This window comes from Zootermopsis nevadensis, unplaced genomic scaffold, assembly GCF_977971745.1.
Source record: "Zootermopsis nevadensis isolate Lab colony 2312 unplaced genomic scaffold, Znev_1.0 Znev_ptg000007l, whole genome shotgun sequence".
Lineage (NCBI taxonomy): Eukaryota > Metazoa > Arthropoda > Insecta > Blattodea > Termopsidae > Zootermopsis > Zootermopsis nevadensis.
This window is the reverse complement of record NW_028259139.1, coordinates 13,195,715-13,223,549: the sequence shown is the minus strand read 5'-3', so window position 1 is coordinate 13,223,549 and position 27,835 is coordinate 13,195,715. Positions and strand designations below refer to the sequence as shown.

The 27,835-nt window shown below is 36.6% G+C and overlaps 3 protein-coding genes across 12 annotated transcripts in view; 2 read left to right on the top strand and 1 right to left on the bottom strand.

Annotated features, from left to right (window-relative positions):
* Positions 1-90: 90 nt before the first annotated feature.
* Pgant5 (polypeptide N-acetylgalactosaminyltransferase 5) lies at positions 91-21,817 on the top strand. Of its 6 annotated transcripts, none has more exons than XM_022063835.2 (11): positions 91-198; positions 5,116-5,867; positions 6,364-6,530; positions 9,357-9,564; positions 10,488-10,598; positions 11,720-11,897; positions 12,447-12,627; positions 17,312-17,451; positions 17,883-17,981; positions 18,068-18,202; positions 20,147-21,817. In XM_022063835.2, the coding sequence occupies exons 2-11, from the start codon at positions 5,377-5,379 to the stop codon at positions 20,291-20,293; spliced, it is 1,857 nt and encodes a 618-aa protein (XP_021919527.1). In that variant the 5' UTR covers positions 91-198; positions 5,116-5,376; the 3' UTR covers positions 20,294-21,817. The 6 variants fall into 6 exon arrangements, with proteins under 6 accessions (XP_021919527.1, XP_021919528.1, XP_021919531.1 ...); XM_022063836.2 differs by having other exon boundaries at positions 134-227; XM_022063839.2 differs by lacking the exon at positions 12,447-12,627 and adding an exon at positions 15,313-15,493 and having other exon boundaries at positions 146-272.
* A 1,580-nt stretch (positions 21,818-23,397) lies between these two features.
* RpL37A (ribosomal protein L37A) lies at positions 23,398-24,483 on the bottom strand. Its single transcript, XM_022063840.2, has 3 exons — positions 24,341-24,483; positions 23,876-24,004; positions 23,398-23,588 (listed from the first exon to the last, which is right to left on the bottom strand). Exons 1-3 carry the CDS (start codon positions 24,341-24,343, stop codon positions 23,442-23,444), a joined length of 279 nt encoding a protein of 92 aa, XP_021919532.1. The 5' UTR covers positions 24,344-24,483; the 3' UTR covers positions 23,398-23,441.
* Positions 24,484-24,505: 22 nt separating this feature from the next.
* Positions 24,506-27,835, top strand: part of LOC110829757 (ATP-dependent DNA/RNA helicase DHX36) — a 28,669-nt gene continuing 25,339 nt past the window's right edge. The window contains exons 1-3 of one of the 5 annotated variants that reach the window (XM_087344317.1): positions 24,545-24,739; positions 25,653-25,834; positions 27,252-27,357. In XM_087344317.1, the coding sequence (XP_087200443.1) occupies positions 27,288-27,357 (70 nt within the window). In that variant the 5' untranslated portion in view covers positions 24,545-24,739; positions 25,653-25,834; positions 27,252-27,287. The other 4 variants (XM_022063819.2, XM_022063820.2, XM_087344315.1 and 1 more) reach the window with 4 other exon arrangements.

Below are 27,835 nucleotides of genomic sequence, written 5' to 3'. Positions count from 1 at the left end.
ATCAAATACAGCACCAACATGGCATGTTCAATTTCGTGAGAACTAGCATTAGTCATAACCATGAATTATGACAACATAGTCATAACCCTGACTAATAAGTGACCATGTGTGACGTGGCTGATATGTGGTACCACCTTGTGGGACGATTAGAAGTTGGATAGAATTATAATGGAGTGCAGTTAAAAACAGAAGGAACAGGTGTGAAATGTTTATTATTATTGAATTCGGTAAATAGTGAAATGTGTATCATAATTATCAACTTTTACTATATAGTAGGTACTTTGCTGACTCCGTTACTCATAAAATCTATAGAAGGAGAAATACGTAATCTATAATTCTACGTGGTCTAAACGTCACTAAATCATATGTGTCGTCTTTATCATATGTAGATATCCTAAGTATGTGCTTCTTTATAGTTACGAATCACTTGGCTTATGTTTTCCTCGTACGGAATATGCAAGGTCCCTGCATGTGCAGTCTGATTGTTGTAGGCGAAGTTATCAAGATAGGAAGAATCGAAAGTTCTTTGATGTTTGGAATTTCAGGATTGGTTGAATGAACTTCACATTCTTGAGCATATTAGAAGTATGTGCCAGTGAATTATAAAACCACATCCTTTGTTCATAAAATTTGTAATAATGTTTAACATGTTTGCAATTTGCTGTAATCATCAGCTGTACACCAGTTCCTCAAAAGTGTACCAAAATGACGTATATTTGGTGTAATTTTAAGTGTTTCAAAAATAAAAAAAATTGTATGTGGCATTCTACATACATGTATTACCTTATTTAGAGAAATTTCCTTTGTCAGATGTTTAACAGAATAATAAAGTTTTTTATATAGTTCCTAGATGTAAAACAAAATTACATAGCAAATGTAAGGTAGGTGGGTTGAAAATGTGGTATCTCTAGGATATGAAGTTTCAGTAACTGTATTATTTATTGATTCTGAAGGGTTCTGACGGAGATGTGTTACAAACTGGATTACTGAGTTTTTTTGGCTGTATCCATCATTTGGTATTATAAAAATCCCACAACATTTTGAAAGCCTGATCTCTCTTTGTTCTCAGGGAAGAGGGGGAACCCACTCAGTTGGGTTGAAAAGGCTAACCTCAAACACTGGTCCACTAAATCCTGGTGATATTTTTTTGACGTAAATACGTCTATTTGGAAGGGTCATTTGGCAAAAAAGCGTAACAAAGTTGTGTAAGATCCATATCAGCAGTGTGTAAATATGGACTGACAACAATGGTCATCTTTTGTATGAACTCCTGCATGCATTGTTATGTTACCTAAGAAACTAATTGTTGCATCATTTGTTTACTCGGCACTGTTGTGTTACATTACTGCTATCAACAATCTGCTTTCGTTATTGCGGAAAGAGCTGAGCTGTGAATCACTTGTAGAAGAAGTGCGTCGTAGACTAGATAATTTTGTGCTGGTAAAAACGTTTTAGAATATCACAAGTACTTATCTTGTATAAGAATTATTACATTACATTACATTTCATCACATTACATTTCATTACATTACAGAGACATATTTACGTCAGATTCTCCGGAACCGTGGTTCCACTGTCAACTTTTGTTCCAGTTATATGTGGTGATGAAACTGGTCACCAGCATAATGTGAATTTTAAACCACACACCTCCCACCACCCCACATGTGAAATTTTGTATTTTCCGTCATTAACATTTAGTAGAGGTGAAGTGTAGAGAAGAAAAGTGGAAACATTTGCACTGAATTTAACTCTCTCTGAGAAGTAGTATGGCAACCTTATCTGTAAATCAAATTCCCATGTGTTTGTCTATACTCTCCATTTTGTTGTTTGTAAGTTACAGTACTTATGAAGACTGTGGTAGGGAGCCATAATGTGAGATCCTGAAATTTGGTCTAAGAATGTATCTGGTATTTGTCAAGGTAATTAGGTTTTTCATACAATGTAAACAACAGGGTGGGTGTGAAAAATCTGTATTTAACAGTATGTGAAATTTTGTATGGAGATCATCGTAAACACGTTTACAAATTAAGTAAAAAAAAATTAGTTACACATTACCAATTACAAATATGGTTTTGCAATAAAAATTTAAGGCTGTACCTGTTGTATATAACATGTGAGCAAGTAGAAGTGTGGATCTCTAAATTGTGTAATTTTGTAGGAGGACGTTTTTCCTAGAATTTGTTTCTTGTACATGTGTATTGAACTCTGTGCTGTATTTACTCAGGTAATCCAGGAATTTCCAGTTATTCATTGCCATATTTACAAAAGGCCTTTATTTGACCTAATCAGAAGACATTTCAGTCTGTTCCATCTCTTCTCTGAATACCAAAGTTTTTATGTTGCCTTTAACTTGGTTTTCTTACCAAAATTTTGTATTATTTCTTTTTTCCTCCATGTGTTCTTTATGTCCTGCTTATCTTATCCTTCATGTTTTTATCAGCCAAGCAATATGGCAAGTTTTGTATCAATAGATTTGAACCATAACTATTTCCAAGTTTTTACTAATAAAATTCAGTTATACACGTAATTATTGCCATATTCAAAATATGTCTGACTGACAAGACTGTTAAGAATTTCAGTCAGGTTCTATGAAGTTCTGAGTTACTTTACAGGACATCATACAGATCTGCAAATCTACATGGAATATGAACATAAAAACATATGAAACTGAGAAAGATTAGGGAATGTATAACCTCTAGTAGGAAGCATAACAAATTCTACTATGGTTGCCTATTTACTGGTTATGGATGGTAAATCTTTTAGTCTTTTTATATTTATGCAGAATATTAATCTACCAATCAGATGTCATGATTAAAAGATTAGGAATCCAGTTTCATATTCAAGAGGTTCTATGTTCAGTTAGCCCAGAGGTAGTAATATTTCTGTGACAGTTCTTTGTCTCTCTAGGTAAATTACAGGATATTATCTTATAATAAAATATGACTACTTCCATATTCTTTCTGGTTTGTCATTTGCAAATTATTGTTCTCTTTGACACTACAGAACCTAGACAGTTTATGAACTAAGAATTAGTTATCTTACCTAACATTTTTCTGATAAGGTTAATCCATTAGATGAATTAAGTTGCATATGTGATCAGCAGTGAAGTTTCTGGTATTTTTGATGAACTTTAGATTAGATCATTGAAAATCTGCAACAATGGAAATCTGAATGAAAACATAGGGATAGGGCATATCAAGGATTTCTGCATCCATTTTGTTCAAGGTTAACAGGTCTTGACAGATGTTTTTAATGAGAGGATATATTTATGTATCTGTAGCATATATTGCATTTTGTTGTTCTGTTAGAAACTGGTGCACTGCTTACTGGTGGATGTTTATTCCACGTTAGAAAAATCGTTATAGAAACAAATTTAGACAGAATTTAAATTATATATTTCTTCTGCTATGTGTGTTGGCTTTTTTGTTTGCAACTAAAAAGTAGCTATTTGTTTTAGAAATATTTATCATGCATTAGTTATTTCTGCATCTGAATCCATTTTGAATAAATTTGTATTGTGCTTGTGTATACAAAAAACAGTCAAAAGTATTTATTTCTGCAAAATAACAACAGGACATAGTTATAGAAACTTAGTTCATGATTAGAATGTGGATATAATGTCAGCATGCAGGAAGTAGATAGGCGGTAATGTTAAAATGGCTTTTAGAGAACTTGGTGATGAATCTTCATGTTGTAACGTAATTTGTGGATTTGTGGAGCGAGGTTCTACCAGTCAGGGAAAATTCAGTTCTGTGGAATAAGATGAATTGACCACTATGTTTCTGTTCACAGAAGTAAAAGTTGTGCTGTAGACAGGTGAAGGCTCCATCATGTGGCAATTAAGACTTATTTTTACATGTTGGATTGCTAAGTCCTTTGATAGGAATCTCACTACAGAAAGGGACGATTAGTTCTTATGAACTGTACTAAATAATGACATTATTTATTATGGTATTTTAGAGATAGATTGCCAGTAAGAGTTGAAAAAAAGTTAAATGGGAAAGCAGTTGGAAAAGTCAGCATTTAAATTCCTGGGATATAATATATTGGTAAATAATAACTAAGTAGATGGCTTACCGAACCCAAAGATACATCACCAAATTAACCCTCCACTGGACCCTGTCCTGGGCCAACAAAATCCGTCTCCTTCAACTCCTATCTCCCATAGATACCGCCTGATATTATCCTCCCATCTACATCTAGGTCTCCCCAGCAGTCTCTTCCTTTCAGGCTTCCCACCCAATACCTGGTGCACACCTCTTGTCTTGTCCATGCGTTTTACATGCCCCGCCCATCTCATTCCTCTCGACTTAATCACCCTGACAATGCTGGAGGAGGAGTACACATATTTAAGTTCATCATTATGTAGTTTTATTTGTAAATAATAACCATTTTAATTATTTTAATATTAAACAAATGTTCAGTATATGTGTAGTAAAAAATCAGATAGTGCTAGAAAGGAGAGCAAGTACAGAAGCTACGATAACATTTTACAATGCAATTGCCATAGTCACACTGATATACAGATCGGAGTACTGGACCCTAACTAAACAATAAGACAGCCAAATTAAAACATGAAATGACATTCCTAAGGACTATTGGATCATATCAAAATTAAGCAATCAGACCTAAAATGTGCATTTTTCATCCAGATTTTTTGAAGTATTATATTCTGTAGTGTTGAAATTACTTCAAGCTTTTGTAACTTCTGTTTATACATTAACATTTTAGCTGACACATTGAAATTAGGGCATTATAAGAAACAAATTCTGACTTGTTTGTACTTATGTATAAATTCAGGCTCTAAAAAGGAATTGACTTCACACATTTTTCTGTTGGCCACCATTGTGGCATGGCATAGTGATCGGTTTTTGTGTTAAATGGTTACCAAGCAGCTAAACAGCAGTAGATGTGACCACTTTATTCATTATAAAAACTATATGGTTGTCTGGCAACACTACAAGAGATAAAATGGAGGAAACTGGATGTACAAAGAAAATTTGTAATACAGATTCCTAGAAAAAACTATAATTTGAAGTTAAGACTGATTACACTGAGGTGCAGACTTTCATTGTCTTTCATACTGTCCTGAATGAATCTCTCTTTTTTTTTCAGGACTTGCAGGGATAAAAGTGTTCTTGGACGACTGCCTCCTGCAATTGAAAAACTGACTCCAGTATGACATAATTATTGTCCAATTTAATATTGCAAGCTGGTTTATCTTCAGAGGCACCTATTTTACATATCATACATGTGGTTGTGAACTGTAGCTCATATTGAACAAGATCTCAGTGACTATATTACAGGAGAAAATGAGTACATAGTACACCGCTTATTTTGCACCAAAGTGTGGAACGGAGTGGGTAGGGGCACACCATGTTTCGGACTAAAGTCCGTATCCATACTTGCAAAGTGATATTGCTCACGTCACTGGTGTGGTTCCTAGTGGATGTAGTTGTGTTGACATTCTACTCGGATTGCGTTGGGGGATCCGGCTGGGGTTGCAGTGGTAACAGCGAAGCAACTCATGTGGAACATGTTGGCAGTTCTCAGGAATTTCATGCCGCGGACCACGGTCGTGGAGGAAGCAGTAAGGGACGGGGAATTCTTTATGAGCAGCTTCATGATCGAGGGAAAGCAGAAACAACAGAAAAGGGTAAATATCCAGTGAAGGAGCTGAAACGATGGAAACGAGCCCCAACAGTGGTGCCACAACATGGTCAACCTGGTGAACTTGGCAAGGCTGTTCGCATTCCACCTGATCAAGAAGGACTGATGAAGGAGAAATTTAAACTGAATCAGTTTAATCTTCTGGCAAGTGACATGATCTCCTTCAACCGGTCATTGACAGATGTCAGACTCAGTGGGTAGGTTTCTTTAGCACTTTTATTTTAATTTCATATTATTTTGAGTATGTTCAAAGTTTATTTTGTATGAGCTTAGAATATATACAGGTGGTCTCCAATTTGAGGAACATGATAAGGCTTGAGTTAAAGAACCTCAAGGGAGGAGACTGTTAGAGAGCATCAGTCATTATAGAGAGTGTAATATAAAAATGAATCATGGAAAAATTGGGTGAGGTGTTGATGGCTGGATTCAACTGATTGAGGATATAGTCCAGTGGTTGTCTTTGATGAACATGGTGGTGGTTTCTTAATATGTGAGGAATTTCTTGACTGGCTTAGCAACCATCAGTTAGCCTCCTACTTACATTTTTCCACTTTGTGTTGCCTTGTAGGAATGCTATTTACTAATGAGGGAATAGATTTAGTTTAAGATCATTGTGAACTATAACTACTGCTAAGCATTGCAGTATTTCAAATTGAAGTTGAATCTGAACAGTGTTGCTGTGAATGATTTCAGCTGCAAGTCAAAGCAGTATCCTTCACTGCTGCCTACTACATCTGTCGTCATTGTATTTCACAATGAAGCTTGGTCCACTCTGATGCGAACTATATGGAGCGCAATCAACAGGTCACCACGTCCGTTGTTGAAGGAAATAATTCTCGTAGATGATGCTAGTGAGAGAGGTATGAATGCTTTGCCTTACCATGAGTATTTTTATGTGTTCCTCATGTTCTAGTTTGAGAAAAGAACACCTTATGGGCCTGTCCATGTCTCTTTGTCCTGGTTTTCACAATGGTAGAACTGAAGGTCTCATTGTTAGAAACCAGTGTTTCACAACAGTGGGATCCAAGGGTCCCCATTATTGGAACATATTGTGCACTGGTAACCCGGTATTATGTCAGTGCATCATGACATGTGTCATATTGTGTTGATTCATTGGAGCACTGCCATACAAGGGCGCCCCATTTGAGGAAGTTTAAATGACTTCTAATATGGACTGCCATTATGAAATTTCACTTAAATATATTTATACAGTGAAACCTCATTATAACGCGGGTTTTGGGGGACAGCTTCAGTACTCGCATTATAACCTACCCGCGTTATATGTGAAATTGGCTTTTATCTAATTTTGGAATCACTGATATTATGTATATTTTTCCAGTGACTAAAATACATGAAATTTAAGGCACATTTCAAACATGTTTTACTAATGCTACTGGCACAGACCACTGTACTTAACATTTATGTCTCCTTACGAAAATAGTCACGTAATGTAGTTTGTTGGAACTGATGACTGCGTTTTTTCAGGACATATTGCTTTATATTAATCAGATGCGGCATATGAAAATATTCACTATCAGTTTGTCATTCTAACCATGTCATCACTTCGTTAATATTTTCTGTGACTCTGATCAATTTTGGTACCAATACTTCACAGGAATAATCACCATTGTTTTCTGAGTCACTGGCTTGAAGTTTGTCTGTTGTCTTTCCATTTCTCACAGACACTGCAATATCCTCTTCTCTAAGATGCTGTGCAACCGGAGTTTCCTCATCTACCTCAGTCCAAGCCATCAGGTCATCTGCTTCTAAATTAAAACTGAGTGCATCACATGCAGCCTTAATGTCTTGTTTTGTAAATGGAATTAAATTCCTGCCATGGCGCCATCCTTTCCAATACACTTTTTCCAGCAGTTTACAATAGTAGTTGGTGTAATTCTCTCCCAAGCTAAACCAACACTGTATGCAGCTTCCTTTAGCATTAATGTATTTAGAAATTCTGTATTTTGCAATTCAGAGTTTACAAGTCCACTAAGTAGCTCACTGCAATAGTAGGTTTTGCAGGCTCGAATGATGCTTTGATCCATTGGCCGAATCAGTACAGTAGTATTCTTTGGCAGAAACATAGTTTTAATCATTCCATTTTTCAATTTCAGGCCATCAGCAGAAGGATGGGCTGGACAGTGATCCAAAAGTAACAAAGCCTTTTCTTCAAGTTTCTTGAAACACAAGTGGCATCTTTCTGATAGCACAAACTCACATTCAAACCAGAAGGCAAAACTGTCACATGTCATCCAAGCACTGAAACTGTTTTTGTGAATCTCAGGCAGACATTGCATGTTTATGTGCTTGAAACACCAGGGACTTTGAATTTTTCTGATGCACAATGGTTTCAGCTTGTAATTAGCCGTCATATTGGCACAGTAAAAAGTCACTCTTCCTTGTTAGTTTTCAAACCTGCTTTGCTGGGTGCTTTTTTAAGATCTAAAGATTTGTTTGAAAGCTGTTTGTAGTACAGTGTTGTTTCATCACAGTTGTACATTTGTTCATCAGTGTATTCACCTTCTGCAATTGCTTTATGTAGAGTTTCAGGTAACGCTTTGACTGCTGCACTGTCACCAAATGCAGGTTCACCTTCAATGTGAAATTGACACATCCCAAGTTGAACCTTCCATCTCCAAAGCCACCCTTCAGAAGCTTTAAATGTCCCATCCCTACTGAGTAGTTTGTTAAATTGAAGTGCTGGAGCTTTCAAAATTACCCCATTTTTAGGAACTCTTTCACTACTCTTTTGTAGGAACCACTTGTACAAACACTCATCTATATCCAATTTTTCACAAAGTCTAGTCTTCTTCATTTATCGTTTTCTATGGAATCTACAAACGAACACAATTTGTTTTCTTCTTTCATCCAACCGTGTACTATTCCTTCTGGAATTCCACACGCGCGGGATAAACTAGTTTTTTGATTCGCCATTCTTAACTCTTCCGATAATTTTAATTTTTCTACGATTGTATCATTTGTTCTTTTGGTTGTCATCACCATATTTTGTTTTATTTCTTGGTTTATTCAATGACAGTTTTCATTGTAGCACTTCTCACTTCTTAATAAATAGTTTGTACACCTACAATCTGGTACAGGTAGTTTTTTGAACTTCCCTCTCTAACAGCTCTGCGGGATTTCCATCCATCAGTATTCGAGCAGGTAAAGGAATTAGTATCAGAACAATGCAACTCTTCCTGTCTCAACCAAAAGTGGTGCTCACTAAGTTATGCTGTTTGAACAAAATAACCCCAAGGTTAGAGAAACCAGAAACATACCTATTCGTGGCAGACTATGGACTTTACTGTCTGTACCCGCACACTACAGCAAGGAATGTTACAATACAGTCTTATATTGTAACCAAAACATTTCATATAAATTTGTACAATGTAAAGCATATGTAATCATATTGGGGACATGATCACAGGCACGGTATATTTTGAGTCTGCGGTATATTGAGGTTACACTGTATTTTTAGACCTTCCAATTATGCATGTATATGTCTTAGGTCAAAGAACTTGTAATTAAAAGTAAGAAATTACAGGGTAAGGCAAATTAAGTACTGCATATATCAGATGTCACCATTACTGTGCTTGCAATGAGAACACTTTGTTATTTGTGAGATGTACTAGTGGTCACAGTTGTGAATGGCTGATGATATCTTTCAATTTTCTTCCTGTTTTCAGAACACTTAGGAAAGCAGCTTGAAGATTATGTGTCCACTCTGCCAGTTCCAGTTTATGTACTGAGAACAGAGAAACGATCTGGCTTGATCCGAGCAAGACTGCTTGGAGCAAAGCATGTAAAGGGGCAGGTTATCACATTTCTGGATGCTCACTGTGAGTGTACAGAGGGCTGGCTGGAACCTTTGCTTGCCAGGATAGTGGAAGATAGGTGAGTGTGCATATGACATTGAACTTTAAGTATTGATGGAGGATGAGATGGGCAGGACATGCAGCAAGCATTTGGGAATAAAATGCAAGAGATGTTCTTACTTGGGAATTCTATGCCCAGATGGGAGGATGGTATTAAAATTAGTTTTAGAAAAATATTTTGTGAAGGTGAGTATTGGTTTGAACTGGTTCAGGATAGAGCCAAAATCAAGGGGGAGGAGATTGGTGAGAAACACAGCACCAGGGCAGATGAAAAATTATATAACATTTTAGTAGTAATGCCTGAAGGATATGAAACTCCTCATTATGCAGTTTTCTCTGTTCTTTGATTTCATCTCTCAGAGTTGAGCAGCCATAAGAAAAACTGTCAAAAATCCAGAAGATCTAAATGACACTTATTGCAGGAACTAAAACCATTTTAATTATGAGAAAATTAACATATACATAGTTTTCTCTGTGTCTACATTGACACCTATTTTCGTGCTAGCATATAATAGAGGTTCCGTGTTTTTTCTTTATGATATAAATTGATTTTGCCCAATAAATCATTGTCAGCACAAGCCAAACGTTGATGTGTCCCATTCTCAAGATAGGCACTGCCTGTTTTATCTGCTAGTACTTCAAGATTCCTCAGCCTTTATCATATGGGAATATAAACCCCCATAATATGTAGCTGCTCCTTTTCTCTGGGGTTAGTATGCTAGTGCAGTGCACTACCAGCTGGACTGCATTGCATGATTGATAAAGGTTAATTGGGCAGTAATAAATGCAAAAAAATGTTAATTGGGTCTTCAGGAGGTAGGGTCTGAGGATGCAAATTGGATTGAGCTGAGTCTGTTGGAGGGCTCTGGTATTTTCAGTGCTGAGCCTTCAGGTTCTGTTACCTGAGATCTTATTGGTTCATACCGCCTTCCATATTTACAGGAAGACTGTGGTGTGCCCTATTATTGATGTAATATCGGATGAAACGTTTGAGTACATCACAGCCTCAGACATGACATGGGGTGGTTTCAACTGGAAACTGAATTTCAGGTGGTAAGTTCAATTTGCCTTTTCTTCTGATTCCATGGAAAGTGAAACAAATAAAAATGTTTCCAGAATCTAACAACAGGAGTGTAATGTGAACATTTTAATGACCGCATTACATTGACAAGCTCTGATAATTATCAAAGGGACTATGATGTATTCTTCAGTGCTGGTACTGCAATGTTGTTACTCATTCATGTGCCTTGCAGACTTACTGTCTTATTTTGAGATGACGGAGAAAAGAAAGTGTTATTGCAGATATAAGTAGTTAGAAAATTACACTTGGGAACCAGTCATAGTTACCAGTAAATAGTTTTAACAGTTGGAAGAAGCAATGACAAACATTAGTTTTTGAAACTTGTTTAGTTATATTTGCTGGTTTATGTTGAATTAGCTTTATTTTTGCTTTCCTTGCTGTTTCTGTTGAGCTGGGATAGCTCAGTCAGTATAGTGACTAGCTACGGGCTGGGCGATCGGGGTTCGATCCCCAACGGGGGCAGAGGATTTTTCCTCTAGCCTCTGCGTCCAGACCGGCTCTGGGGCCCACCCAGCCTCCTCTACAATGGGTACCGGGGGTCTTTTCCCGGGGGTAAAGCCGGCCGGGGCGTGATGCTGACCACTCACCCCCATCTAGTGCCAAGGTCAAGAATGAGTAGGAGCTATACCTCAACTCCCCCCAAGCGCCTACATGGCATATAGTGGGACAGCTTTACTTTACTTTACTTTTGCTGTGTCTGCTGTTGTGCATGAGGGCTGTATCACATTATTTGAAGCTGAAGGTTAAACTCTGTACAGTTTATCGATGTCTGACATTGAATATCCAGCACTGTTTTGTTTTACTTCTTATGTTACGCTTTCTTGGTGTAGATACTGTTAGTTTTGAACCATTGTTACAGCCCTGTGCTATTTCTTTTCTGTCATTTTATTGTAATATAAAATAATTGTGTTTTGTAAAAGTGTAATTTGTGATAAGTGCCATTGTCAAGGAAATCTCAGAACTACATTCACAAGAGCAGTGTGAATTTCAGACACACAGTGGATCTCTACATGTAACCATTGCCCAGTCAACAAGAATAATAGTTCCATAAAGCTGAGCAGCTGAGGGAGTTACCAGTGCATTGCTGTTTCAGGTACCGAGTGCCTCAGAGAGAAATGGATAGAAGAGGTGGTGACCGAACTGCACCGCTCCGTACTCCTACCATGGCTGGTGGGTTGTTCTCAATAGACAGGGATTATTTCTACGAACTTGGAGCATATGACGAGGGAATGGATATATGGGGAGGGGAAAATCTAGAAATGTCATTCAGGGTAAGTTGCTTTTAACCAGAGTGGTGAGTTTTGTTGTTGACATTATTGCTCATTTGATGTCATTTGTTTATTTTCTGACATATCAACTATATGATAAGTAATTCACCAATTTACAATAAAACCAGAACATAAACACATTGAGGGAATGTGAATGATATATAAAACTGTATTTGAGACCTGTGAAATCCTAACCACTCTATGATATCTATGTTGAGAGTTCCTTGCTTCTGTTTTGTATCAAAGTAGTAGAAATTAAAGAGATTCTTGTTTTTGTTTTATGAACCTCCATATCAGGAATTTTTAATTAATGTTATAATTCATGATTTTTATGTGTATTATGTACTTCTGTCATGCTGTTTAAAGTTTAGAACTGAAATGTTCCTATTGAGTCTGACCCATATTATAAGTCCCTTTTAATGTGTAGATATGGTATGTTAAATGTGAGAGTCTGAAGGGAAATTGTGCAGTTTTCCGTAATAAAGTGATTGGTTTCGTAGATGTACTGGGTAGCGTAGGCATTTGTGTGTTTTAAGTACAAGTTATTTCCAGGTGTGGCAGTGTGGAGGCATTTTGGAAATAATTCCGTGTTCACATGTTGGTCATGTATTTCGTGACAAGTCCCCTTACACCTTCCCAGGAGGTGTTTCCAAAATAGTGTTGCAAAATGCTGCACGTGTGGCAGAAGTTTGGATGGACGAATGGCGAGAGTTCTATTATTTAATGAATCCAGGTAGATGGAAGAAATATATTGGGAACAAACACTAATATTGTATGGCTTTGTGTCCTGCCATTGATAACTAACACATTTGCTTCTGTTTGTATGTTTACTAATATCGACTAACAGCAGATTGCTCGTGTTTGTTATTCTAAAGTAATGTGGATGGTTTACTAACATGTAGCATTAGAAGTTTATAATTCCAGAAAGCATTCACATGTTATGATCCCTGTCTACGACTACTCAGGCTTTTAATATAAACATTCCTCATCTAGTAAGCATTTTATATTATATATTTATGTAACAAAAACAAAAGAGAAAAAGTGAAAAAGCCTTTCTGTTGGCACACATTTTTTATGAACATTGTAACAGTTAGTGTGAAACCATTTGAAACTAAAAATTGGTGAGGGCAAAATAAAATTTCTTGTGGAAAATCGTAAATAAAAGACATTTTCTGGCAAGAAGAAACAAGTAAAAAAAAGAAAAGATCGGAAGTCATCATAACTAAAAATGGGAGGCTTGAATTATTGGTTACTGCTGATTAACACATTTAAGAGTTTAAACTGTGATTAAACTTTGAACCTGCTGAAGTGTTGGGTCAGCAGTGAAGAGCAAAATTATTATACACATACTCTGGGGAAGTGGTAGGTCAGTGTTTGAAGCATCAGTATGATGTTTACTGGCAGTATCCTGGTAAGATAAATCTTGCTACAATGACTGTCCATTACAGATCCCACATGGATAAAGATGATTTATGTATATATTCTATTTTAAAAGGCAGAGAAATCTTCTGTTAATACTAAAAACAGTAATGTATGATAAGGCTAAAACTTAATTAATATATTTTGGACCTCCCTGCAATTAATTCTGGTCCCTTGTAAAGAGACTGCCTGAACTGTGACAAGACCATAAATAATACTGTTATTTGTGTACCCACATGAAGTGGAAATATCCAAAAAATGTTACTACAGCAGCTGTTGGATGGACCTTTGGAATTCTTTCCAAATTTCCCTTCACCTCATTTGTACTGTTCTAGAAGCTACTAATGAAACTATAAACAGTAAAGTGTTGTAGCATTTTCTGTGATCAAGCTCATCTGATTCCTGGCATTGAAAACTGTGATGATGTAAATCGGGCTTTTCAATTAGTTGTTGCTCAGTACCTTATTTAGTATTGAAACGTAAAGCATAATTTTCTTCCAATTTAAAACTAGTGTTATTGCTGTCTTCTACATATATATCTGATTTTTTAAAATGTGAAACAATTTCATATAACGTCAATTATAAATATTTTTTGCTTTGACATTGCAGTTGATACTATCTTGTCTTAATGTTAGCTTTTGCCAGAATGAAGGCACAATACACATCAGTTTGTTGACTGAAGACAATTAAATAATATTTAATAAGGGGCTTGAAAAATAAAGTTACCTGCTCAGCCATGGGAGGCAGAAATTTTTGATAGTCAACCATTTTAATGGATTGTACATGCCATTTTCCTTTATGATGCAAAACTTTGAGAAAAAATTATTCCTGAGTAATTTTAATTTTAAACATCTGCAGTCTGCATTCCTTAACATGAGAAACTGAGTTTGAGACCTATACAAAACAATAAAATTATAATTTTTTGCATTTTAATCCCAAATGTAATCTCTTAAATTTTTCTCAAATTCAATTTTGATTTGTTGACATTATTGTCAGATATTTGAACCTTTGTCATATTATTAGATTTATTGGCCAACTTCATACAGCAGGTTTGCCTTACAGTCTGTTGTCAAGACATGGCCTTTTTAAGGTATATGCCTGTAGTGACTTCATAAAACCCGTGTGTCTACATAGCTAATCTTCTCCAGGCCAAGAGCTAACCCTTGACCTCAGCAATTAAAGGGAACAGAGTCATAACTTGAAGTCAGTTGTGGCTTGTTAAGATGTCACACTGTATTGAAGTGAAACCACACAACTTTCTGTAGCTGCCTTTAAGATCCAAAGGAAAATACAGCTGACTATCATCCCCTGAAAAAACATGTAAATACAAACACTGCAACTACCATGATATTAACTACAATTGGGAACGTAGACAATGTCACTATACAGTACTGTTTAATTAATATTTGGATGTTTGTCAAGAACTAAGCAGAAGAGACAAAACTTTCTTTCTTTGTATATGCTAAGTATGCAGTTGTGAATAGTGATACTGGATCATTCCCTTATTTAGAAGTTCAGCACAGGACTAACAACCTTTTACTGTAAAATTATCTGTTGTAAAAAATGAAATTACAAAGTCCAAGAAAACGAAGGATGGGAAATGAATGGGATACATCAGCTTCTGGTCTGTGCTGTTGATGCTAACTTAAAGGGAAAAAACAGCAACTTTATCATTTGCTAGTAAGGAAGTTGTTGTACAAGTAAATTTACAGAAAATGCCCTCTTCCTTCCAGAACTCTAAACAATTCCAGCCATTGATTTTATATAATCTTTACAATTTGCAGTCTCTTTGAATGAACCAAGAACCAATAAATGTGTGGAACACTCCTTACAGGTTTTATATTTAACATAATAACATTTCTGAGCATGGCAGTTAAATTATAATGCAAGTGAAGCAGAAATTCTGTGTTTTGTGCTGTTGGCTTTTATGTAATACTGTATTGACAGTACTGTGGCTGGGACACGCTGTTTGACGTGAGGCACGGCTTCCTTGTTATAGGTTTGGATGTGTGGTGGCAACTTAGAAATTGCCACTTGCTCCCATGTGGGTCATGTGTTCCGCAAATCCACCCCTTATACCTTTCCGGGGGGCACTTCTAAAATAGTAAACCATAACAACGCACGCCTAGCAGAGGTTTGGCTCGATGAGTGGAAGGAATTTTACTACAGCATAAACCCAGGTTAGAGTACTAACAGAGCATGTCTGGTCTGGTCTGATGTGGTGTGGTGTGGTAGCTGCCTATTGGTTTAGCATGTCACAGATATGTAAATGTTAACACCAATGTACTTGTATGTAATAATACTAATAATATTGCAAAGTTGTCTTGGTAACAGGTGATGGTAAAATGTGTTTAGCAGTATTTCTTGTACATATAACAATTTATATTCATTAGGGTATTATCTGTTTCCTTGGGGATGTAATTTACAAGGTGTACATATTTTGTTACTTTCATCTTTAGATGTATTATACTTGGTGTTTCTACAGGCATTTCACTGTATGGTGGAGATCACAAGGTCTTCAACCCTTATAAGATTATGACACATCTTTGCATCAGTGTGAAGTGTATGCCATGTTATGGATGACTAACTTTTGGTTGAATCAGAAAATTAGCTACACTTTCTGTGGCATGTAGGACAGAAGGAGATTCTGACACTTTTGGCTGCAATTTCAACATGTAATTCCAAGTCTCTGTTAGCACATAGTGGTATCTAGAATGTGTAGTTTGATGAAATCATTGTAGAAACAACTGCATGTAGATATTCATTCCAAATCTTTTTATGGTTTTTGCATGGCTGGTTTCTTGTTGCAAATTAATGTTTATATAATGTGATTGCAGTTACAAATAATTAACAGCCCATTGTGGCATTCTGTGTACATCACTTTACTTCTGTGCAAGTAAAGTTGTACTACTATTAGCCGGGTAGCTGAGTCAGTGACTATCAGCTGGATGATTGGGGTTCAATCCCCAACTGGCTCTGGGGCCCACCCAGCCTCCTAACAACATGAACACAGAGAGAGGATGGGTTTTCTGTGAGCAGGTTGTGGAAGCATCTTACTCACCCTAAAAGAATGGAATAAGATTCTTTCTAGGAACAAGACACGTCCTTCCTTTCAATTTGACCATCCTTTTCGAGGGTCCTAAAAAGGACACTTTTCTGTTTCTTGCCCCAGTTGGCTCCAACCTGGTGTTATCTTCCCTCCAGTGGCTCTGACTGGCCAGTCTTTTTGGCTTGTTCCCATCAAGTTCCTTACTCCCCTCACTGGAAGCCTCAGGATGGTGGCAGAATTTTCTTTTGGAACTTTGGTACTCAACCAGAATTCTGTATGGCACAACAGCCTTGAAGATCATTGCTATCTGAAGTCTGTATGATATAGCAGATCCTCTTCTCTTTGAACAAGCTATTTCTGAGACAACTGAATAAGTTCAGATTGAACTCTATGTAAAGTAGTAGTTATACTGAACTGACATGAGCCATAATGTGTGGTGCAACATGCAATATGAGGAATATGAGTTGAAGTGTGTGGATGAACTCACTTGACCACCCAGTCACACATTAATTTTTGCAAAGTGGGATTTGAGGTTTTCACAGCAGTGAGTCCAAAGATGGCTGTCTTCTGGGTTGTAACAGCATGCAGTCTGAGGGAAGTTTACTGACTTTTCAGATGTCCTAGTTGCCTCCATCATCTTTCTTAATTTTTGCAGTTCATGTACAGAAAATGTAAAACAGCCTCTTGTCTTAATTGTTAAACAGAATGCTTTTGCGTGTGCATTCTTTCAGAGGCAAATATGATGTGCTAGATCTAAGAAGCCATCAGCTTGTTTTGCATGTTATGTAATTAGGAATGTATTACTAGTGTATTACAGTACATAAGAGCTTGCAATTGTTTACTGTGTCCTGGTAGAGTATGTAGTGAATTGTTAGTGTAGATATGTATATAGTAAGGTGATATTTATTCAGCTGCATTTGAAGTACTGAATGGTTTCTTGTTTTTGCAGGTGCAAAGAGTGTTGATGTTGGAGATGTATCTGAGAGAAGGGAGCTGAGGAAGAGATTAAAGTGCAAAAGCTTCAGATGGTACCTGGAAAATGTATATCCTGAGTCACAAATGCCTTTGGATTATTATTATCTCGGTGAGGTATGTGTAGATGAACCCCGGCCACTTTCTGTATTAAAGTATTTTAAACCACTTGGTGCTGATCCATCCTTACTGGCAGGCTGCCACTTGCCAACCATGTTATTATGAGAGGCAGTCAGGAAGTAAGTTTACAGTTTGCATATTTTGAGGTCATGCACTCATTGTATCATATACATAATAAAACATTGTCATATTACTGGTAAACTGTTTCTACATGGTTCTGCATACTGGAGGCTAACATATTCTGTGTTTCTCTGGGAAAATCAGTCTTTTTGGATGGCACCGTTTTCAGGGGCATAACCTGTTATCAGTCCAAGGACTGCTTGTATGCCTTTGAATTTTCATATTTTGTATAAAACTTGTTATGTGTTTGAAATTATGTGGCAAACAGGACTTTCTAATCTGTTGTAATTCATCTTTAAATGTTTCAGGTAAGGAATGCAGAGACACAAAACTGTCTGGATACACTGGGAAGGAAAGGGGGAGAGAATCTTGGTATGAGCTACTGCCACGGACTTGGAGGGAATCAGGTCTGTATCTTGTAACCATCTTCCTCAGAGGCAGATTGTGAACAGCAATCCAGAAAGATCATTTTCCCTTATATGTTATTTTGCAGGTGTTTGCATATACAAAACGTCAGCAAATAATGTCTGATGATAATTGCCTTGATGCATCAAGTCCAGAGGGACCAGTGAAACTTGTGAGATGTCATGGTATGGGTGGAAATCAGGCATGGACTTACAATACACAGGTATTCATCTTACCACTGTACCATGTCTATATTTGATTGAACTGAGAGATGCTGGTTTGCTAAAGGTAATGATGGTTATGTAAGTCCAAACATTTGGATGTGTAGGTTTTATACTTGACTTCATAAAGAATCTGAATGAGGAATAAAACTCTGGATGAACAGAATTCAAGTTATGTCTTGGCAAAGGCAGCATGAAGATTTTAGTTTTTGAACTTGCTTCTTACAGTCATTTAAGCTGTTATTGTATGTTCCATTATTAACAGATATCTTTTGGGGTAGCTCAGTCAGTGTAGTAACTGGACTACCAGGGTTTGATTCCCGATGAGGGCAGAGGATTTTATCTCTATCCTTACCATCCAGAGTGGCTCTTGGGCCCACCCAGCCTCCTATCCAATGGGTACCAGGTTCCTTTCTAAGGGGTAAAGTGCAGCTGGGGCATGATGCTAAACACTCTCCCCCCATGTGCCTACATGGCATTTAGTGGGACAGTTTTACATTTTACTTTACTTTATCTTTTCCAGAATGTTGTGAATTTTGCCAGGATTTATGAGAATGGTCCATCATTCAAAGTGTCAGTGTCTATTTGATATGTTCATGAAAGTCAAACATTTTCTTTGAAAACAGGATGGATCCTGTGTAGAATTATTTTATACCAAAACATCACTTCCCCCTCTCTCAGTGTATTTTAGATTTCATTACTTTCCAGAACACATTTCCATCAGAAATAAGTGTTGAACAAAGTTAAATATCAAAACCCAAATCAGAGAAGTTATTTAACCCCTTCTAATACATCTAGGTGGACTGAGCAACACATTACATCCTATGTTGAGTTCAACGTGACACACAAATTCACTGTGATTTATTGCTCTTATGTGACTTCTACCATCAGCCAGTACCTATATTTTGCTGTTGAACTTAGATTTGTTGGTGGATGTCATTGTAGATGGCTGTCTTATGGGTTGTTGCGCCATGTTGTCTGGTAGAAGTTTACAGACACTTCAGAGGTCCTTGCTGCCTCCATCATCAGAGTGATGGGGGGGGGGATATCACCCTGATGATGAGGCAGCAAGGACCTCTGAACCATTGGTAAACTTCTACCAGACAACATGGCACAACAACCCAGAAGAGAGCCATCTTCAGACTTGCCACCTTGAAAACCTCAAATCCTACTTCATTGAAGTTTCCGAATGGAAATCACTTCCAAATGAAACTAAACGCATTGGTATCCAAGCAACAGGTGTGCCAACTAGCAGTCAGATGCTTCTTTCATAAGACTATGTTTTGCTGCCACATGCAATTGTTATACGTTGAAAGGTGAGGATATGATTAGAGAAATAAAAGAGATCAGAGGCAATGATTATATGGGTGATGTGTGACATTTCTTTGAGTTGCCTAGTGACAGTGAATTTTTAAAAAATTAATCTGGACCAAACTACTACAATTCAGAAAGGAAGTATTTGTCTGGGAATGGTTAATGTCAGATCGGAATCTTCATCATGCTTGGAGTTGTTCACTGTCCAGGCTGCAAGATCAAGCGATGGATGTATAGCAAATGACTGAGGGCATTTCTCACCAAACCATGCCAAATGCAATATCTTGTCAGTCCGTCCAGCTGCTGTTCTCTCAGACATTGTAGATGAAATGTTTTGGTGATATCTAATGTCTTTCAAGTGTAAGAATGGAACATACGAAATATATGGGCATTTGTTTCCTCCTTAATTTGAAACACAGGATTCTGGTGCATGTATTACAGTAGTATGAATTATGCAGTGAAATCTGGTAATTTGTATAATTTGTTTACATTTTGTTACAGTTGACTATCAGATATATTTATGCAGTCATTGTATTATATGCATTTTGGTTTGTAAACCATCATAATTGATTGCCCCACACTATTACATGAGGAAAGTGTATTACATTAGTGTAATTTGTGTACTTTTACAGGATCGCACCATCAAACATATTAATACCGGTCAGTGCCTCCAGAAACCAGATATCCGAGACACGTCACAGCCATTACTTAGAAGTTGTGACCACAGTCTTGGACAGCAGTGGATCATGAAGAGCAAATTTGTGTGGCAGGCAAGTTAGTTGTCTTAACATTGTCATCGATCATCAGGCTGAACTTTGGTGGAAGACAGGTGTCGCCACAACAAATCATAAGCATATCACATTTGGTTCAAGGGAGATCTGGATCTTCTGTCTTGATCTTTTTTAGGGCTGTGGTAAATTGTGCGTGTTTATGTGGCAGCAGTGGAAATTACTAGGATTCAGCTTCTTTTGAGTAGGTTTGTTATATATATATAAGTTGTTAACAAATTGGGGACTGGGGGGGAAACTTTTTTTATCCTGTTAATCATTGAAACATTGCTTTGTAAATCTTACTTAATTTCATACATTTTTTGTTTGCTTGAAATTATGAACAAACAGTTTTAAAGAAAATGTTCATAGTTGTCTTCTGGTCTTATACCAGTGTTTTGGACTACACAGGACAGCAGCCCAGAAGATAGCTATCTAAAATCACATTGCTATGAAAACCTCAAATACTACATAAATTTAAAATAAAATTGTACTTAAAGAGGCACTATTTCTGTGCCTTGTAAAAACAAAATTCACCATATAATATTTATTTGGTGATACATACGTTTGCTTTTTAGTATGCAATCATCTGAAAATTAATAGAGCTAATAATTTTAACTTATTAACATATTAGGTAAGTGAACCCAGACTTGTAGTTAAATCAACTCCCAAGTGACTGTGTAGGGATAAAGTGAGTATTCCTGAGCTCTGAGTGATATTATGTAAGACTTATACTTTGTCACTTGTGGTACAAATTGAACTCAGCTGTAATCATTAAAGTTCACTTGAACAGTGCCACGGAAGTTGGATGCTCTCGATCAACAGATGTAGTATGGTTAGCAGTATTTAATAACTATTTTTAAAGAAAACCAACTTCATTGAAATTGAATTTCATAAGATAGTCATGTTAATATATTAAAAAATTATGCAATATGTAACAGTAGGGTGGATTGAAGTATAGATAATGGGTGCATTAGCAGTGCTGTCTGTTCCATATGATTTCTCAGTATTTTTGTTTTGTTATGCTGATATGCCCAGGGTTTAAGCATTTACATTGCTTCAAATATGGTGTGAGGTACAGTATACACAAAACAGTTACTACATACATTTCTTGGCAATACTTTTTATAATCTCAAAGTGCATTTTTATATTATTTTAAAATTTTTGTGCATTTTATTTTTTAAAGCAGCTTAAACCCTGTGTATTTGCAAAAACTATATGGCAGTATTATTGTATTTGTTTTTTTTATAAGAATAGTTTAATTCAACATTCAGTTAAATTAAATGAATGTGCATTTTGGACTGAACCTGTTTCTGTACAGACCACAGCTTTCACATTCCAGTCAGTGTTTTAATATGTTTTGACTGACGTGTTAGGGCCTAATTCCAGCTTTTTTTAATACAGAGCATGTGTGTGTGTGTGTGTGTGTATATAATGTGTTTTGTTTACTGTACATTCCACACTTTGTTGCATAACATGTTATTGATGTTTTTTGCTTATGAAAAATTTAACAAAATATACACAGAAATATTGTTACATTTGACTACAATACAATGGCCATGACCAGAATTTTAATTGCTCCAAGTGTATCATCTGCAAATTATGAGTCACATGATGCTCACATTAATTATGAGCACAGTATGAAAAGGCTTCATTTAAAATCCACTCATAGCAACATTACCCTAGGTTCCTTCTGAGTTTTGACACTCCTGCCTTATGTTCATTAAGACTCGAGTACTGTCTTCATGCGTCTTGGACTTTTTTCACATGATTTTTGTTTTTGAAAATTGCACATGAAATTCCTCACAAAAATGCAGTTCTGAAGTCTCATTCAAGACTGAACAGGATGAAAAATTAATAAGAATGGCTTTCTGTAGTGTATTGAGATTTTTTTCTCTCTCATGTTTGCTGATTTAGAGATCTGAATTCTCGTATCAGGTACAGCAGTTTTGTGATAGTGTACCTAGATTAAGCTTGCAGTCTGTACATTTCTAAATATCTGAACAGCTTGGAATGAAAATTCACTGAATCTTTGTTTCAGTGTGGAATTAAAATTGTCACTGATGTAATATTGCCATTTTACGTGCACTCATACACAAAATCAATTTCATACTTATGTCATCCCTGAAAGAATGAAATCTTTCTTCTCTAACTTGTAAACATTACACTGTATCTGTCATAATTGTAACTTACAAAGGATCAGCAGTGTCCTGTTAGTAGGTCTCAAGATTAGTTTTCTTTGTGCCAGAGATAAGCCCAGTGAATAATCTGCTGTATATGCCAGTCTTAGCTGCCATACACATTTGTAAAAAAGTAAATGTAAAGCCACTATATGCTATGTAAGTGCTTGGGGGGAGAGGTGGTATAGCTCCTACTCATTCTTGACCTTAACACTAGATGGGGGTGAGTGGTCAACATCATGCCCTGGCTGCACTTTCCACCAGGAAAAGACCACAGTACCCATTGGATAGGAGGCTGGTTAGGCCCCAGAAACCATCTGCACGCATTGGCTAGAGGAAAAACCCTCTGCCCCCATTGGGGATTGAACCCCAGTCATCTGGTCTGTAGTCAGTTACTGAAGGTGAAATAAGCTATTTAATAAGAATGCTGAAATTTGAGAAAATTAGAAAACTGCATGTCAATAACTTCATGTTTCTTTTATTCTGTGCATGATCTAAATGGTTCCAATCTGCTTCTGTAGTGCAGTTTTTTGAAGATCTATTGCAGTATATCATTCTGGAATCCTAAATTAAATAATGATCAGGTTGCTTCCACCTCACAAGTTTATGCATCCATGTTCTTATTAGACACTATAGGAAATTGAAAATTATGAGATTGAGGGCAGCCTTCAGTGAAAATATTCACACTTGAGTTTCATGAAATGTGAGGCAGATATTTGTGCCCCCCCCCCCCCCCAACTCTACCTTAGATGCATGTAAGAAAAATCTAATCATCCATTACATAATATTTTCCCCCAATTTACTCCATGTTCCAAGCAATTATGCATCTTGTTGGGTTTGTTAATAAAATTCATTACACAGGAATGTCTTCACAGACTTCCAAACACATTGGCAACTCGATTAAAATGTGGAAAGTATATAAATTAAAGGGCACAATAAATACTTAATTTTTTTATTTTGTATTTTACAATAAGAAAAGTTTATTGTTCCTTGACTTCACGAAGACGGCGTACAGCAGATCTAACTGATGCTGCTGCAGTTGTACTGTATACCCATGCTCCACCAGCCACTGTACGTTTACACCTCTTGCATGCCCAGATGCCTACACAGGTACGCTTCATGGCATCCTATAAAAGGTTCAAAATTGTAATTTGCTACAACAGCTGGGGACACACTTCATAAACAGGATATGAATTTTTAGCAATACCACTTCAACTGAAATGGAATATTCTTTCACTAGTCATCATGTAAAACTATCATGAAACATGCAAAGACCTATGAAAATGGTTGAACTTGTTATTTAATTAACATTTCTGAAAATATTCAAACTACTTTTAAATCAAAGTAAAATTTGGTCCTCTGCCTTCAATCCACTCTCTCACACACACACACACTTCTTTCCTTTCGAATATACCTTTCCACAAAATGTGCATGTGTATTTGGAATGCTGGGTTATTTCCATCTTCTTAACCATCTTCCTCAAAGAGGCGCCATAACGTGTACCGTATTTACCGGTGATTCCAACCTTCTTGGTTCTCTTCGCCTGTAAAAAATGTTACGTTAATGACTCCTATACAAGCAATATATCCAGTGGTATAGAAATGTACATAACACATTATAAATGATGTCTCATGCGAGTAATCATTCAACATCATCCTATTAACTTAAATTGTAGTACCTAAATTTATCTAAAATTACAGTTTTTGCTAATAAAGGGGGCAGTTCTTTGGTTAAGTCTGAAGAACCATGTCAAAATACGAATACTAAAATTACAAACAAGCAACTGTAATCAAGATAAGTGGCTGAATATGTATATATGCAGTGTTTAAAGGTTCGGAGAACAAGATGCCCAAGATTAAACGCATAAAATATTACTTACCATTTTCCTTCTTCAGCAACACGCAACCGTTAAACAGGAAAAGGAAACTCCGTGTTTCCAAAGATGATCACAAACTTCAGTTACTTCTCGACTTCTACTCGTTGATAAGGAACAGCTGAGCTGCGGAATACCACTACAGCTTGGTGATTTACGTTAATAGGGATATTTTCCTGCAGTTGGGTGTGCCTGGATGTTAGTGTCAGAATAGCACCTGAGAATGATATGGCCGCTTAGAATGATATAGTTGTTCAGATGTATGTTGGTATGAAGTGCGAAAGTAAACTTTCATGTAAGTATCATAGATCCTCTTGAAAATGAGGAGACGTACCGGATGCGGATTATACAATTACCGTAACTACAAGAAGGAAGGAAGAAATGCGAATGATTACGTACGCAGTGGTAAGCACAAGCTTTGAAGAAGAATTTAGGATTTGAATATTTATGTTCTTCTCTTTTTCATTAACCTCAGCAGACAAATAACTCAGAATGTCATGATCATTCCTTCCAATTCATAATCATTCTCTGCAGGTGACAAAGCATTATTAACCATTTAGATCCTAGTGGTTGACTGTATGGACCACCTGCCTTAACAATAAGTAACGATTCATTTTGTATTTTTGAGTTTCGTTTGATTTTCAGTGTAAACAGCAATTATTTCCTTTAACAGCATTAACTATTTGATTTTTACCATGGTGAAGTGTTAAGTTTTCTTAGTGATACAGACTGAATTCTTAACTATTATTTAGACTGGCATTAGTCCTAAAGTGTTAAGTAAACCGAGAAATAACTTTAATTTCATCACCAAATTTTCTAGGTGCTTCTTTTAGACATGTTGTTTGCCATAAGAGGTTTTCCAAAACACATAGTTTTCACAAAAGTTTGCTGACCTCATATTACTAGTTTCATTGGACTCTTCTGCTGATTGTTTATGCTATGAAGGCTCTAGAGGGGAGCAGAAAAGGCAAGGGAGGCTGCAGTACTGTACTGTACAGATCACATTACTTATGGAGTTCACCACCAGCAATCCTTAGACAGGATATCTTTAAACACTTACCTCTGGCTAATACTTTTTATCAGAATGCAGTACATCATAAAATTTAGTAGACTTTCATTTCTTGGTAAAGTTTCAAAAAAATATACAAGAATTGTTGAGAATATGCTTTGAGCTAAGTATTTACACACATGGTGACTAGTTGTAATCTTCTTACTATAAAAATTTGTGATTTTGTCGTCGTCAATAAACTACGTCATCAACAATGTCACTTTATATTTGTTTTTACACGGCTTTGTTGTGGAACTCAACTATGCTCAGTACAACACAACAATGCCAAGGAAATAAATAACGCTTTACTACCAAGCCAGTCGCATTATCACTGCTCCAGAAGCAGCACGTTGCATTATTAAAAATTGACTGACATCTAGCCTAAAACATCAGAAAAGTGAAAAAAGAAGTTATCAACTATTTGAAGTACCAAATCCAACAACTGCAACAAGGTAAAGTGATACTAATAATACTATTCATATATACTCGATATATTACGATTACGAAAACTATTATGATCGATTTTAAGACGAAGATACTATGCAATGGTGGGGCTGGACGTAGAAAGTTTACTGACCAAGAACAGTTGGCCTCTGAACAGCGACGTAAAGAACTTCTACATCAGACCTATTTAACAAAGAAAAAAGTGAAAGGAGACTTACATTGATAAACGTAGAAAAACATATTCAACAAGAACAGAAAGAAAACAGACGAAGATTTGCAAGGGTGGAGATGGACGTAGATAGTTGACTGACCAAGAACAACTGGCCTCTGAATAGCGACGTAAAGAACTAAAACATCAGATCTATTTAACAAATAAAGAAAAGCGAAAAGAGACTTACATTGATAAACGCAGAAAAACTTATTCAACAAGAACACGGCATTGTTGTGGTAGAACAATGCCGTGTACACAACAATGACGAGTAAACAAATAACACTTAGTACCAAGCCAGTCGCATTATCACTGCTCTACTAGCAGCACATCGTCTCCGAACAGCGACATTAGACTATTTAAGAAATGAAGAAAAGTGAAAGAAAACGTTACCAACACCAACAAGGTAATATGATACTAATAATAATATTCATCCAAGTCATACTGCTCTTCAAGGGTTAAAACACTTGAATAAGACACTAAATTAATCCCCCGAAGGGGGTTAGTTTAATGTCTTACTAAAGATTTTAAAACGCAATTGGGGGTGAGGGTTAGTTTAGTTTTTTACTCAAGGGTTGAAACACTTGAATGAGACATAAACTAACCCTTCCGAAGGGGGGATTAGTTTAGTATCTAACTCAAGAATTTAAAACGCAACCAATCCCCCCGGAAGGGGGTTCATCAAGTATTTTAACCACCATTCGGGGGGGGGGGGGGGGGTCGTTTAGTTTCTTACTCAATGGTTAAAACACTTGAATGAGACACTAAACTAACCCCACGGAGGGGAGTTAGTTTAACATGTTACTTAAGATTTCAATATGCAACCAACCCCCCAGAAGGGGGGGTTGGTAAATTGTTTTAACCCTCAATTCGGGGCAGTTAGTTTAGTTTCTTATACAAGGTTGGTTGCGTTTTACAAACTTGTCCCCCCCAGGAGCTCCGAAAGGAGCGCCCTGCTCTAGTTAATTTAAAATTGTTGTTTATGCCAGTTATAACATATTTTACTTGTCTGATGTTTGATTAAATTATTTGAACAGAGGCGCTCTTGATTTTTCCATCAGCTGAAGCTATCTTTTGGGTTACTATCCTAATTTAAAGTTCTTTCTTTAAATTGTATTGTATAAATGTGCTTTGTTTGGTCAGACTATATCCAGCTGCTGCTGTTTCAGGTACTATACTCCTGTTTCTCATTAAACCATTTATGAATTATCTTACAGACAGAGACTCTGTTGGTGGTACAGCTGCAAACAGTTATGACAGGAGAGTGGGACATGGGAAGGGAAGAGGAAGGCCGGCTGGACTTAGAGGAAGAGAGATTGGTAGGTCTGTAAACAAGACTAGGGTGTGGTTGATTCATTCCACAAAAATGTTTGTAACCACATACAAACCATATGGTTTTACAACCCGAAGGCCAAGGTTAACATGTTTGTTACTCATACTTCATCTAATGAAATAACAATTGCATTCACTGATTGATTCTTAACTTTGCTGTACAGAGGTCTTGTTGTATGTAGCTTTTTAACATACTTTCTCGAACTCAGGTGTTTATAACTTCACTTGTTATTTTGTGATTTATTAGCTTCTGGAGTTTTTATTTTTTGAGCCTGGAAGGCAGAGACCTGTCAGAAGATGAGAGGCTGATATTAAAATGGATTTTAGGAAACTAGAATTTGAGAGTGTTGATTTGTTTGGCTTATGATGGGGACCAGTTGCTGGCACTTATGACCATAGTAATGAAACTCTGTTCCATGGAAGGTAACTAGTAGCTTCTCAAAAATATCCTGTTCCATGGAGTTGGGTT